The 15965-nt window shown below is 32.4% G+C and overlaps 1 protein-coding gene across 1 annotated transcript in view; it reads left to right on the top strand.

The window, feature by feature from the left end:
- The window catches only part of LOC145239863 (protein Mis18-alpha-like), a 100661-nt gene that overhangs the window by 8270 nt on the left and 76426 nt on the right, over nucleotides 1–15965 (top strand). The window contains exon 2 of the mRNA XM_080103431.1: nucleotides 9411–9603. Within this exon, the coding sequence (XP_079959557.1) occupies nucleotides 9441–9603 (163 nt within the window). The 5' untranslated portion in view covers nucleotides 9411–9440. The remainder of the gene's footprint in view (nucleotides 1–9410; nucleotides 9604–15965) is intronic.

Here is a 15965-nt window from a genome sequence, read left to right on the forward strand (position 1 = left end):
TATTTGTTTTTTGACAACTTTTTCGAATCTATGTGTACAGTAATACAAACCCTACTTTTCTACCAAATTGGATATATTTTTTGTGTTTTTATTCAATCTAACATGTCTATTCAGCTCGAAAAACATGCAGTGTTTACCGATGTATTGGAAAATTCAAAATGGCGCCCGACTCTCTCTTTTACACTGTAAGTTTGGGAAAAGGTGTTATAAATAATAAACTAGACAAAATACTATTAAAAAACCACCGAATATATATCAACTTATGTCACGGTAACATATATCGAGCGAATTTCTAACAGCATGTTGTCTAGTTTATTATTTATAACACCTTTTCCCGAACTTACCGTGTTAAAGAGAGAGTCGGCGCCATTTTGAATTTTTCAATACATCGGTAAACATTGTATGCTTTTCGAGTTGAATAAGGGAAGCATTTTTCTTTATTAATTAACAAGTTTATTTAATTTTGTTCTTGATTAACATCGTTTAATTGTTACAGGTTGTTTACTTTTGTTTTGAGTATGTTAATTAATGAGTTTATTTTGTTACTTAACATTGTTATATTTTTAAGTTGGTTGATTAACTTCACTAACTTGTTTCCTTTTCGTAAACTGCTTCTGCAATTTCTGGAACTCGGCTACAGTAATCGTGTAATCATTCCCCCTCCCACCCACCGTTTAACATTCTTTCATTGTTCTACTGATTATTCAGCGTTCCAAATTATATCTTGCAAAATATGCTTATTTTTGCTATGTCTATGCTTGGTTGTGGTTCTCACTTAGATTTAATGATCCGTTGACATAAAGCGCCTACATAGATCTCTCTCTCTCTCTCTCTCTTATATATATATATCGCAAAGTATAATCAAAAACTATATTATGTTATGTACTTAATCGGCATGTCGAAAATAGTAATATATTAAAATAATTATGAAAATTCATCTAGAACAACTGCGATTGTGTTTTTTAGTAAAAAAAAAAAAAAAAAAAAATACAAGTCAAGTTTCTTTCCAACTCGCCAAAAACTTTAAAATGATGAGTTTATGGGTTTTTGGTGGTGCTGAAAACGAATATCACATTTAAATTTGGGGCAGATATGTAGTTTTCATGATCTGAACTGACGTTAAATTTGAACTCAACTCCAAAATCCAACTGTTCTCTTCTCACTGCACTTTCCACACTGACCACACGATGCATGAGGTAAGGTTCTTTATTTTTAACCACACGCCCCCTTGATCTCTAAGATCAATAATTAGTATCATAGTCCGCCATCCACGCTGGGCGTCTTCGTTCACGGTGCGATCGTCGAAGAGGCTCTTTTTCAGACACTTCAACATCAGCATCAACCTCCTCTTCCTCTGATGGCAAGGAGACTCTCTGTATATCTAAAATGTGACGAGGCATTCCGTCAATCGCTACCTTGTTTTTGGAGAGTACTTCAGTCACTACCTTTTCTCCAGCGAGTCATGCAACAAGAATTGGGTGGTTTCACCCACACCTCTTCACCAACTGCGATGTCCACGCAGGCCTGTTCTTCTCTCTGTGCTACAGCCAATGGATATTGCCATTCATAAGAGAAAATAGACCGGTGCGGCACTGAATTTTCGTCTTGACCAGCCTTCGGCGTCATATTATACCAAAAAACTGCTTCTTGGGGCGAAATCTGGCTTCTTGATGCCACAGCTTTTATAGTGCGATGGTGCCTCTCTATAATTCCATTTCCACTTGGACGGTATGCAGCTCTAAAATATAGCCCTACATTCCACTTCGCACATAAGTCTCTAAAAACTTCCGAGCGGAAAGACGTACCATTATCCACCAACACCTTTTCTACTGGCCCCCTTTCCATAAAAAACCTCCTCAACAACTCTCTTTACCTCTTCTGCTGTTTCATTCTTGATTTTCCGCCATATCGCTACTCTCCCAGGCCCACAATCTATCATAGTTACATGCGGTTCATGTTGATAATGTGTGATGTCAATGGCCAATCTCCACCAATTCTCTTCAACATGCAGTTTTTCATGTCTAGCCGGTGCAGGGTCGATTGATTGGCATTCCCTACATTGTTCCACCACCTTTTGGACGTCTTGCATTGTGACATGCGGGTTTACTTTTCTTGCCAGGTAAAGAGTCCGTTCCTTTCCAAAATGATGCAGGTTATGCAGGTTTTTTAAATTCTCTACTGCACAACATGCTGGAGCCCCGTCTCTTTCCTTGTGTAGCCAGGCCTTCTTGACTCTTGTCAGCCCATCTGCTTTATTTTTTTGTGACGGAACTAAGGTAATAGTTACCTTTAGTTCGAATTCTCCAAGTCTACGCTTAATAAGCATCTCCGCTGCTCCTTTTGTTTTGATCCGCTTATCACCAGACAGCTCCGATTTAATCCACGACACCACTGTTGCAGAGTCTGTTTTAACGTTTACTATCTGTAGCCCCCATTTTAGAGCCAGATTGATGCCTTTCATCACAGCATCGAGTTCTGCAACATTGATATGGGTGCTATCATCCTTTTTGCGTAGCCAAGCAGCATCGTCAACAGCCACTTCTCCTATTTCCAATAATACCCCTAATGCTACACTGCTAGCATCAGTCCATATCACCCCTTCATGGCCCTCCTTTACATGGCATTAATATTCCTTCATCCATCCATCTCTCAACTTCTTTTTCAAACTGCGGCTCCGCAGCTCCTTTCAGTGTGCTTTTGTAGCAGCTGACCCGATTCGTCAATACAGGTGGCTCCGCGGTCCATCGCCATTCTACCATCCATTTTTCGCCATCGGAGCAGGCTTGAAATTCATCATCCTCAATCAGACACGGTCGGGGTTTCAATGGTTGGTTGGTATCACCCCTGGTTACACTTCCTGTTATTCCCGGTGCACTCTGATTGCCAAACTTCACCTGGCCTTTAGCAATAGTAGCTCCTCCTAGTCGGTCTATTGCGTCCAGGCCCAGCACCACATCAATTCCTGCAACCAGTCTATCCAGTACGATCACTCTTAGCTGCAATGGCATTCCTTACTACAATCTCCGCATCGGCCTCTCCACAGCATTCCACTTCTCTGCCATCCACCGCTCTAACGTTGCTGGTTCCATTCCAAGAGTTGGTGACGCTCGTAGTAATGAGTGTTGTTGTACATCCAGTATCAACAAGAGCTCTAGCCCTCTTTCCATTGATGGTGATCACTAACTGTGGCAACAAACTCTCATACACCTGTTCAGTATAAAAGGGGTGACTACTGGCGCAATAGCACCCCTTTATTCGTTTCCCGGAAGCGAAGGGCAATTCCTGCTAATGTGCCCTACTTGGCCACACCAAAAACAGATAATGTCTGGCCGTGGCTCCCTACAGTCTCTCATCAGATGTGGTCCTTGACATCGAAAGCATTTACCGGTAAATCCACGGCCTTGCTTCATCACTGGTCGCTCCTTTCCGCTTGCCACAGCAGCCGCGACCGCCCCCAGCTCACCGGACTGTTTCGCCAAAACTCTAGCATTCCTTAGAATCTTCTCCACCTCCATGGTTTCAATATCAGTAAGTCGTTGCAGTTCCATGGAGATGCGATCAGGGAAACCAGTTACAAGCGCCAGCTTTACAGTTACAGTCTTCTCAAAGCTGCGTCCCCCATATCCAGCCAATCCTGCTAGTCGCCTTATCTCTGCCACATACACGTCCACAGACTCCCCAGTCCAGGTGACTCTTTTGAGCTTGTTGTAAGCCTCAAACGCACTCTCGGAAAATGCGGTCTTTAACCGGTTCTCAATGCTCTCAGCAATGGCCTGATCCATCTCTCCCATTTCTAGATAGACCGCTAAAGCACTTCCTTCCAAATACATATTTAATTAACGTGGCTACATCCTCGATCTTCTGCAGCCTTGCCACCAACTTCAGCTTGTTAAGCCACGCAACCATGTCACCTTCTCCAGTAAATGGCCTCAGGATATCGCTGCTCAATCTTACTCGGTCACCCATTTCTGTCACTGCGCCAAAATAGCTTGACGTTAAATTTGAACTCAACTCCAAAATCCAACAGTTCTCTTCTCACTGCACTTTCCACACTGACCGCACGATGCATGAGGTAAGGTTCTTTACTTTTAACCACATGAACAAATTACTTTTTCAAAAAGTGATCACTTTCCTCTATAAATTTAACGTAAAATGAGCACCCATTTTCTGGCCACCTAATAATTTTTTCATGTAAAACAAATTTAACTGTGATGTTTGTTTTCAGCACCCTCTGAAAACCGGCGCTGATTTTTTTTTTTTTTTTTTTACTAAGAAATATGTTCATTTTTTCATCTCTTAATTTAGAACATTAATTATGCTCTCAGTAAGTTTACAAAAACATATTTTTATTTTTTGTTCTTTTTTTCATTATAGAACTTGTATAGTTAACAGGTGCTTCTGCAGTTTAATATTTCACAAAAATTCTGTTTACATTAGAGGGCGGTGGAGGGGCCCCTCCACCGCCCCTAATGTAAACAGAATTTTTGTAAAATATTAAATGATCCTTCTGCTCGGTTAATGTCAGCACGTTACTTATCGAAAAGTGGTTAATTAAACTACAGAAGCACCTGTTAAAAACTGTACAAGTACTCATTTTACATTAAAATTATATAGGAAAGTGATCCCCCACTTTTTGAAAAAGTAATTTCTTCATATGAAAACTACTTATCTGCCCCAAATTTTAATATTCGTTTTCAGCACCACGAAAAACCTATAAAAGTTGTCATTTTAAAGTTTTTGGAGGAGTTGGAAAGAAACTTGACATTGACCAAAATTAAAAAATTGTCTATCGCTATAGATAACAAATATTGCAGCCGTAAACAAGTAATTTAAAATATTCGTTTCGGAGTTATGTCCCCTGTGTGTGAACTCCTCTATTGTCTGTGTCTAAGAAAAATGCAATTTTATCCAATTTTCCATAAAAGTTAACTATTAATAACTTTCTACTCAGTGATATTGTTTTTGCTTAAAACAACATATTTTAAACAATTGATCTGCCAACTATCTGTTTCAGTGTTGGAACTGTCAACAATCAGTTTAAAATTTAGTGCATTTTGGCCACCCTGTTCAATGACCCTCCTCCTCTTCTTCAACATTTTTCAACAGATTATTATTATTGATTGAGCACTAGATTATCAGAAGAAAAAAAATTCAATATTTAAAGATTTTTCAGGGGTGTTCTGTTTCTAATATCAACATTCTAGTGAATCAATCCATCATATTGGAATCACTTGAGGAAAACACGAAACCTGTAGAGGTCTGGGTTGTTTTTAATGAATAATTTTTATTTTCTTGTAACTTGCAAGAAATGTATGAAAATCTGGTATCCCCCCCCCAAAAAAAAGCACAAAATTTATTTCCCATAGCAATATATAATGTATTTGTGCATGTTAAATTTATATGCTAAACTGATCCCCCCTCCTCTATACTTTCCAATTTTGTTGCGGTGTTGTAATCGCCTAAAAAAGTAGAATATTATTGGGTTGGGATTAGCTAATACCAAGAAAAGATTGAAGGAAAAGTATATATAGGAAAAAACAAAAAAACTATTAATTTAAATTTATTTACTTTGTTTAATTGTTGGTCATTGTGGACAATTTTACTAAGTGTGATTAATTGTTATTTTAGTCACCTAAATTATTAAGAGTGAAACGGGTTTTGGTATTGGCTAGCTAAAGAAAAACAATAACTCAAGTTTATGACTTTTAACTATTAGAACGTTTCAATCTCTTAGTATATATTTTGCTCATTGACATTTCCTACGATACAAACAAGTACTATTTGTGCAGCCACCACAGATTGTTAAGCTTCTATTTTTCTTTGGGTTCTTTTCTTTTTTTTTTTTTTTTTTTTTTTTGCTACTTTGTTTTTGAAGATTTTGGTATTTTCATATATTCTTTTCCAGTTCTCTTTGTGGGCTGCATTAACTTCTCAGTTGTTTGTATCAATATTGGCCGCCTTAAGAGTGGATTTGAGCTGATCTTTTATAAAGCTGTGTTTTCGTGTGCCACGAGATCTGGTTCCAATAACAAGTTCTGAGTAAAGACCTTGCTTGGGTAGGTGGTTGTCAGATATTTGGGTAAGATGTCTGGCCTAGCGTAGACGGTGTCTAATTGTGTGTACAGTTCCCACACTGACATCAAATTATGCACAACCTCACCACTTATAAAGGTTCAAAGGCCACTCAAGGATAAGGATTAATGAATGTAAGATGGTAGTGTGCAAGGTGCTTTCAATAAGTTTCCAGACTTTTCTCATATGGGTATTTTTATTGATGTTTGTCCATCGTTTGTGAAAATGATCATGCAATTGTTCTGTGGGTTCGAAGATGCTTGTCAGATGGATTTGAGCTCTGAAGTTTTTCCCACATGGATACCATTCTGTATCAGAAATATTGATTGCTCTGTCTTTTCTCATGTCATTTTTTGTCTCTTTCATTCTTCATTGCATGCAGATTCAGCAATTGTAGCTCCTTTGTGAGTTGCGGCATGCCAGGAACATCTGTCTTGGGTTAGTTTTTCTCATGAGTTAGAATACAAACCAAACTGTTTGAGAGAAACTTTCTGATTGTCCTTGAACCATTTCCACTGTCCTCCTACCGGGTCTTTTTCCTTGGACAGTTCACCATAAAAGAGCTGTTTTGGGAACCTTGAATCAAGCATGCGGAATATATAACCTGCCCAATGCACCTGGCACTACTGTAACATGGTGTGTTTGACCTGCCTAGATTCTCTGTGTATGGTATCTTGCCACTTGATTTTTAACAATCTATGGAGGCAGGTCATATGGAAATAATTCAGTTACTTGGCATGTCTGGCATATACAGTCCAAGTGTCACAAACATACATGAGGATGGTAAGAATCACAGCTCGGTATACTTGGAGTTTTGTCTGCAGCTGAATTCTTCTACACTCCCATACAGTTGTCCTGAGACATCCAAAGGCATCACTAGCCGTGGCTATCCTGCACTCAACTTCATCGTTTATGTGTACTGTCTTTGACAGAATACTGTCCAAGTAAGTGAATTTGTCCACAGCTTTTATGTTGGTTCCATGAATTGAGATCTGAGGCTTAACATAATTTTTTTCTAAGAGCAGGCTGATATTAGCATTACAAGCATATGCCGTATTTTTGTAGACATTGGCAATATTACATACCTAATGTAACAAGTCATCTTTTTTTATGTGTGGGTCAATTTTTAAAAGAATTACATTACTGGATAAGCATTCCAATGATGTTAATTTATTTTTCTTTTATGCGTTCAATGTTTTTATGCTCCAAGTTTAAAATGAAAAAACGGTAAAAAAATTACGACAGCAAAAAGGGAAACTGTTTTTTCAATATTACATTTCATACGTTATGTTTAGATACATATGCGCAGGATAAAATTTGATTGGATATGGCTGAAATTTTACAGGCTATATAAGTATAGAACTCCATCTATACTGGACTTTGATTTATATTTTTACTAGTGGGGGGTACCCGGCATTGCCCGGGTGTTTAGAGGTGTGTGTGCTCAGGCGGGGTGATAATCAAAGCATAAGAATAAGCTAAGTAAATATTTTAAAACTTTAAAAAATCGAAAAAAACACAAAAAAAACTAACGTAAGGCAAACAAACTATGTTAAAAAAAAGAAAACGCGAAAAAGAAAATAAAAAAATCTGAAAAATAAAAACCAAAAATAAAACACGTGAAAACTGGCTTAAATAACCCCGGGGGGTACCCGGCGTTGCCTGGGTGTTTTTGGGTGTGTATGGTGGGATGGGGGGGGGGGGGGGGTTAATGAAAACCTAAGAATAAGCAAAGTAAAAAAAACAGAAAAACGAACGTTAAAAAATCTGAAAAACATGTGAAAAATGGCTTAAATAATCCTGCTTCAATATTAAAATTTAAAAAATCGAAAAAAAGACATCTCGCACCACAATTTGAACCCAAAACCTTTAGATAATGAGGCCACTCTATAAGCAACTGAGCTAAGACGACGTCGCTGAAATTGTGTCACTTTTTCAAATATATAAAGTAAATCAGCTTACGACGTCATATGATGCATGCGTAGAACCAAACTCGTCATGAGAGGACGGTTTTGCTGACCCCCTACCCCCTGTAGAAAACTGCTGATTTCAGGGTGAAGAAATTAACGTTTTTGCCCAATTTTTCGATATTTGTCGAGCGAAGGTTGAAAGTTTAAAATGATACCAATCTTGTGAAAATCCATGACCTGTGTTGAAAGTTTTTGCAAGACCTACAAACACACATACAAACATACATACACACACATTTTCGCTTTTTAAAATATAAAATATAATCATATAAATATAAAATATAATCATATAAATATAAAATATAATCGTATAAATATAAAATATAATCGTATAAATATAAAATATAATCGTATAAATATAAAATATAATCGTATAAATATAAAATATAATCGTATAAATATAAAATATAATCGTATAAATATAAAATATAATCGTATAAATATAAAATATAATCATATAAATATAAAATATAATCATATAAATATAAAATATAATCATATAAATATAAAATATAATCATATAAATATAAAATATAATCGTATAAATATAAAATATAATCGTATAAATATAAAATATAATCATATAAATATAAAATATAATCATATAAATATAAAATATAATCATATAAATATAAAATATAATCATATAAATATAAAATATAATCATATAAATATAAAATATAATCGTATAAATATAAAATATAATCGTATAAATATAAAATATAATCGTATAAATATAAAATATAATCATATAAATATAAAATATAATCGTATAAATATAAAATATAATCATATAAATATAAAATATAATCATATAAATATAAAATATAATCGTATAAATATAAAATATAATCGTATAAATATAAAATATAATCGTATAAATATAAAATATAATCATATAAATATAAAATATAATCATATAAATATAAAATATAATCATATAAATATAAAATATAATCATATAAATATAAAATATAATCATATAAATATAAAATATAATCATATAAATATAAAATATAATCATATAAATATAAAATATAATCGTATAAATATAAAATATAATCGTATAAATATAAAATATAATCGTATAAATATAAAATATAATCGTATAAATATAAAATATAATCGTATAAATATAAAATATAATCGTATAAATATAAAATATAATCGTATAAATATAAAATATAATCGTATAAATATAAAATATAATCGTATAAATATAAAATATAATCATATGAATATAAAATATAATCATATGAATATTTGTACTTGTGTATGCATGTGTGTCTATATATTTTGTTTTTGTAGACTCGGATAATCATTTTCCATTATAAAACCAACTAAGATTAAATCTTTTTTGTTTTCCAGATTATATTTTTTGGAAGCATTTTATTTGAGATGGCCAAGAAAGATGTTATTATTAACATGTTTGACATGTTTCCAGATCACAAAAATCATCACAACCCACTTGTGTTCCAGTGCTCAAAGTGTATGACCATTATTGGTGATTCTTTGTCGTGGAAATATTCGAATGAGGCTCAACAAATTATTTGTCTTTCTAGTAAGTATTTCTACTCTATAAAATTAAAATATCATTTTCATTTACATCAAATTATAAAGTAAAAGCCTTAGAATCGATGTCACCAAGACTATACTGTTGGTTAGTGTTTGTAGTGTTGGAAATAGCCTGGAAAGAAGGAAAGTTCTCATGTTCAGTTTGCAATAAGGGAATTAATGGCAACTCAGTTTTCTTGTCAGCATCGGATACATAAAATAGCAATACACATGAAAAAATTAAAATGGCTTAAAATATTTTAATAATGCCATAGATAGAAAGAGCTTGATAAGCTAAGAAAGAATCTTTTTAAATTTTTTAAATCCAATTAAAATTAAGGAAGTTATGACTATTTTTATGCCCTACATGTTTGGACATTTTCCCCTCTTTAAGACCATATGCGTTTCGTCACATTTTTTACACTACTTTTTCAGTAAAAATGCTATATTTTTGTTAAAACACAAGATTAAGCAATGAAATTTTCTATGTAAGTGTATTTCTGTGCAAGGAACCAGGATATGCTACTGAAAGTCTCCAGAAATGAATGCTTTCCAAATAATCTGTAGTAAATGCACATATATATGCTGCAATTCCTTAAAAATACCATGTATCCATTAAAAGAAAAGAAGTTAGAGAACTCAAAGCTGAATTGTAATGCATTTTATGCACAAATAACTGAAATCTAAATTTAGGACTGTTTAAAAATGAATATATTGCAATATTTCTTTGATATTAATGTAGATTAATACCTTCTGTTACCCCCCCTCCCCAATAGACTACCTCCCCAAAATATGTGATTATACCTTTGTAGGCAATTACGTGAGAACACTTTGAAAAACTTTAATGAAAGATAAACAAAAATTATTTTAGAATTTAATGTAAATAATTTCCCATCTTAAACCATCCCAGCATTTTAGGGCAGTTAACCCATTTTTTTTTTCTATGATAGATAAATCCTGGGAGTTTTTTTTTTTTTTTTTTTTTTCCTAAAAGGCGATTATGTGTGATTTTAAGAGGGTCTTTGTGCAATTATGAGGAGGTGGGGAGGTTGCCACTCTGACTTTGGGTTAATGATAGGGGTAAGGGAAATTGTGTTGGAATTTAAAGTGACCATTGATTTCACATAAATTTAATGTAAAATAATTCACCATTTCAAAACCATTCTAGCGTTTTAGGACAGTTGACCAATTTATTTTTTAGGGGAGATTAATCATGTGCATTTTTCTTTAAGGAAAAGTCTTCTTTTTGATGCTTATGTAACTCCCCGAGGAAGTTTGTTTGGTGGGTTCTGTCACTCGGACTTAGGGTTATTCTTAGGGCTAAGGTTTTAGGACGAGGCTTGCTACTTGTACCTAGGGTTGTACCTAGGGTAAGGTTAAGCAAGTTTTTTTTTTTTTTTTTTTTTTTGTTAAGAGTGTTTGACATCTATTGTGAAACTTTACAAGAATTACGACAAACAGTCAAAAATAAATGTTATTCAGAAAACGTGATCTTTGGTAAAGTACAAAGTATTTTTTGTCCCACCTATTGAAATATTAAAAAAAAGTTTATTGTCGAAAATGGAGAAACGGGAAAGTTTTTCATGGAAACGTGTATATATATATATATATATATATATATATATATATATTATTAAAAACAGAAAATGAAAATGACATATTCATAATTATTTAAACTGGGTGAGCGCATTTGAAAAGCAAAACATTTCTTGTATAAACATGTATCAAAATATAATTGTAAACACATTTATTGAAAAGTCTTTTGAAGAAAATACAATTTTAATAAAATACTTTTGTAATTTTTTTGTTATTTATTTCCTACTTCGCTCATAGTTTAAAATACTGATTTCTCCTTCTGATTTTAACGACAGGTGCCCGAAAAAAAAAAAGGCATCTCCAGTTTCGGCGATAAACTGTAAAAGTATCAAAAAAAACTTTTTGCCAAAGTTGACAAATTATTCACAAATTTTGGATGAATTTGATTTTTATTTTTAATTACATTTAATGTCTTTTTCTACTGTTTTTGCTCCGACAAATATTTAAATGTCGATTTTGCATTTTTTTTTTTTATAATCTGGTAGATTAGTTTCCATTCAATAATAATCTGCTGAAAACATAAGACGAAAATTTAAAAAAATATAAAGGGTTGGTACCGCTCGTACACGTGAAGCAAAAAAAAAAAATTTCACATCTTTTGTTGTTTAAAGTGAAACAAAATATTTTTAAAATTTGATTACTATCCAAATTTTTTAAATATTTATATTGTTAACAAAATAGCTCTAATTAAACATGTAAGAAATTTTTTTTATAATCAGGATTTCAATTAAAAAAAAACTCAATCTGGAATAAAAATCAACAAAAAAAAAACGTCTGTTTACACCAGGCTGATGCTATTACTAATACTACATCAATCTACATTCAAACTAAAAACAATTTTTTTTCCTCGATATCATGTTTTTAAATTGCTACGTACCACAAGACAAAACAGTATACTATTATTCTTTCAACGGATAAACATAGTAAAAAGATTGTTTTATTTAAAAGCGGATCTAAAGATTTCTTTTTTCAAAATTTTCAAAACTAATGATGTGGAAATCTTTTTTAACACAACAAAAAAACGAGTGATCAAATATATTTCGGACAACCGAAACTATTAAAATTGACATTCTTTCTGGCTATTATCCAAATTTCATTAAAAAAATTCTTACTATAAGCACGGTACGGACATTTATAAATGGGGGGGGGGGCATTACAAAATCTTGCTGAAATCGCCGTTTTATGATAACATTTTTATCACTTTATTTGCTTAAAACTTTTAAAAAATATAATGTACATTATTGTTTATTCATTTGAAAGTATATTCATTTCTAAACAAAACGATGGTATTTTGACAACTTAAAGTGCTTTGGTTTGTAAAATATAAATATTTTAGCACAAGCCCCTTGAAATTTCTGATTATCCAAAGCGTTTTATTGTCCATGTGTGTTGCTACATAAAAAGTGCAGTGAAATTGCTATTAGGTTGAGATATGGTAACCAGTTTGCGTGCGAGAAATGTAGGGTAACAGATTAATTAGAACTCAGATGTGGAAAAAATATGTGAACGGCAAGTCATTGAGGTTGTTCAGAAATATTGTTACTTTAGTGATAGCATTGAAACACAGGTTGAGCATATGATAGCAAGAATTAACTTTTGCCATTACTAACGAGCAGAACATTACCACCGTTTCAAGGTTTACACAAACTTAAGAACTTGAATTTTGACTTTTGCCTTATTATTTCCTTGAAAATATGAAAAATGTCTTGAAAATGTCTTAAAAAGGGCTTGAAAATTATTTCGAAATGTTAACAATAAAATTGAAATAAATACTAAGTTATTTTTTAAGTATTAATAAAAAAAATACTGAAAATAAAATCGGAATACATTCTTCTGAAATTGCATCATATTATTTTAGAGTTAATCCCTTTATCATGAAACTTGCTTTTACTTTTAAATTTTGAATTTCCGGTATTGTGGATACAAGAACTGTGTCCCTTTATCACAAAACTACATTGAGTAGTTTGTTGATAAAGGGGCATAACTCCTTTGTCCACACTACTGGAAATTAAAAATCTAAAAGTAAAACAAATTCAGCGTTGACGCATTCAACAATGGGGAAAATAACAAAATTTAATCTCGCTTGGTTGGACAAATGTGAATAGGTCAGGAAATGTAAATATGATTGCCCACAGACATATTGTTGTGTATGGAAAAAGGCATTTATTTTGAGCAAAATGAAATTGCACATGTTGAAACTAAACATAAGATGAATTAACGCACTCAAAATGACAAGATACAATTTTGTTCCCAAACCATCAACTTAAACTGACATCCTCAAATCAACATTTCAGCTGTCACAAACTTAAGATATAAACTACCGTTTTTGATGTCACTATTGCACCTGTTTCTGTAAATAACTGACTTTCAAAACTTCATGAAATAAAAAGATACATGAAAATTATTTTGCTACTCCATGCAGTTTTGTTATCATGATAAATCCAAACTTTCACAAGAATTTGCGGGCAGATAGTGGAAAGAACCGGAATATGCCAATAATAAAAGAATCAAAACAAACAATAAAATATGCAAGATCTTTTCTTTTGTACAGACTTTTTTTATGTGAATGTAAACAAACAATAATGAGATTTTCTTTTTTTATTTACTGTTTTTTGTGTGTGGAGGGGAGATTCTTTTTTTTTTTTAACATGAACAAAAACGAAGAAAAACAAAAATGAGACTTTTTATTTTTTATTTTTTTTTTACTGATTCAATAATTTTTAGTGGTCATATTTATTTTTTAATGTAGAGGCGAGAATGGTTAGCAAATTGTCTATTTTAAGAGCAGACCTTCACAGAAAGTGGAAGGAAGTTGAGGGTGATATTCAGCTACCTAGTTCAATATGGAGATGAAGGGATATTCTTAGAATTTCAGTCTCGGTAGTTTTCTAATTAGTCCTGCACTCGATTATTTTCATTTGTTTTGCTTACTTCCACTCGACGTGATTCAGTGTTGCATGTGTAGTTTAACTTGTGATTAACCCTTTTGTTTGTTTTATACCACGATCTTCATATATGAAGTGTTTATTATAATATATATATATATATATATATATATTGTATGTGGTGTATGTATGTTTATATGTATTGTATATATATAATGTATGTATATATGCATGTATATGTTGGTGTTATATACATATATATATATATAGTCTTAGTGATATATGTGTATACACACATACATAAATACATACATATATATATGTATGTATATATATATGTATGTTATATCGTGTATACATACTATATACATATATATATGTATGTATATATATGTATACACACATACATACATATATACATATACATATATATATATATATGTATGTATATATATGTATGTATATATATGTATACATACATACATATATATATATATATATATGTATGTATGTATATATATATGTATTGTATATATGTGTATACACACATACATACATATATACATATATATATACATATGTACACACACATATATATATATACATATATATTATGTATATATATGTGTATATGTATGTGTGTGTGCGTATGCATGCGAATGTGTGGATGTGCGTGCGTGTGTGCATGCATATATATATATATGTGTGCATATATATGTATACATTTATTGGACTTCCGGTTCTTTGACTGTCATAGCTCTTGTGGGCTGCGACGTTGTTTGGCTGTGGAATTTAATATGTATATATGTGTGTGTGTGTGTGTGTGTATGTATATGTGTATATGTATGTATATATATTTTTTATTTAAAAAAAACAAAAACAACAAAGCGGGAGACCAGTACCCGCATTAAGCTGGTCTGCAGTTTGACTTGTTGCTGGCTATCTTGCTCTTGCTTGTTGCTGGATGTCAACATTTGGAACCGAGAGAGAGATTTAGCTGTCGTACAAAGCTAAAACTCTGTAACATCATCTTTGTATAGATACTTCCTCAGACATTTGTCTATTATAAAAAAAAAAGAAAAAAAAAGTCCCTGTGGCGATAAAAAAGCTGTGACGTGTGTACGCATGTAATGCTGGATGCATGTAACAATTAATCTGCCATCATTATATGTATTTATGTATGCATATGTGTATGTATATTTATGTATGTATGTGTGTGTATATTTATATATGTACATGTGAGTTTATATGTATTTATTCTATGAGTATATGTATATTTGTCTGTGTGTATATATGTTTGTGTGTGTATATATACATTTATATATGTTTGTATGCATGTATGTATGCATGCATGTGTGTATGTATATGTATGTGTATGTATGCATGTATATGAATGCATATATATAGATGTGTATGTATATGTAGGTAAGTGTATGTATATATTTGTGCATATGTGTACGTATATGTATGTGAAGTATATGTGTGTATGTATTTATATATGTGGATGTATATGTATGTATATGAGTGTATGCATGTGGGTATGTATAGGTATGTTTGTTTATTATGCATTGTGTATGCATATGGGTATATGTGAGCGTATGGCTTATAGACATGTACGTATATACATGTATATATTTACATGTATGTATACCAATGACCGTCTTGTTTATGTTTGCATGTGTGTGTATGTATGTGTGCGTATTGTGTATGTACGCATGTATATATGTGTGTGATATGTGAACATATGTATGTGTGCGTGCGTGAATATATATGTGTGTATAACAATGACCGTCTTCAGTGCCATGTCTGCTGGAGCATGTGAATTCGCTGGCAGGACTATATGTCTTTTTTCAAGCTCATGAAATTTCAGTGTCTGAGGGAGTGGCAC

This window comes from Euprymna scolopes, chromosome 19 (genome assembly GCF_053919585.1).
Source record: "Euprymna scolopes isolate OS-2025 chromosome 19, ASM5391958v1, whole genome shotgun sequence".
NCBI classification, from domain to species: domain Eukaryota; kingdom Metazoa; phylum Mollusca; class Cephalopoda; order Sepiida; family Sepiolidae; genus Euprymna; species Euprymna scolopes.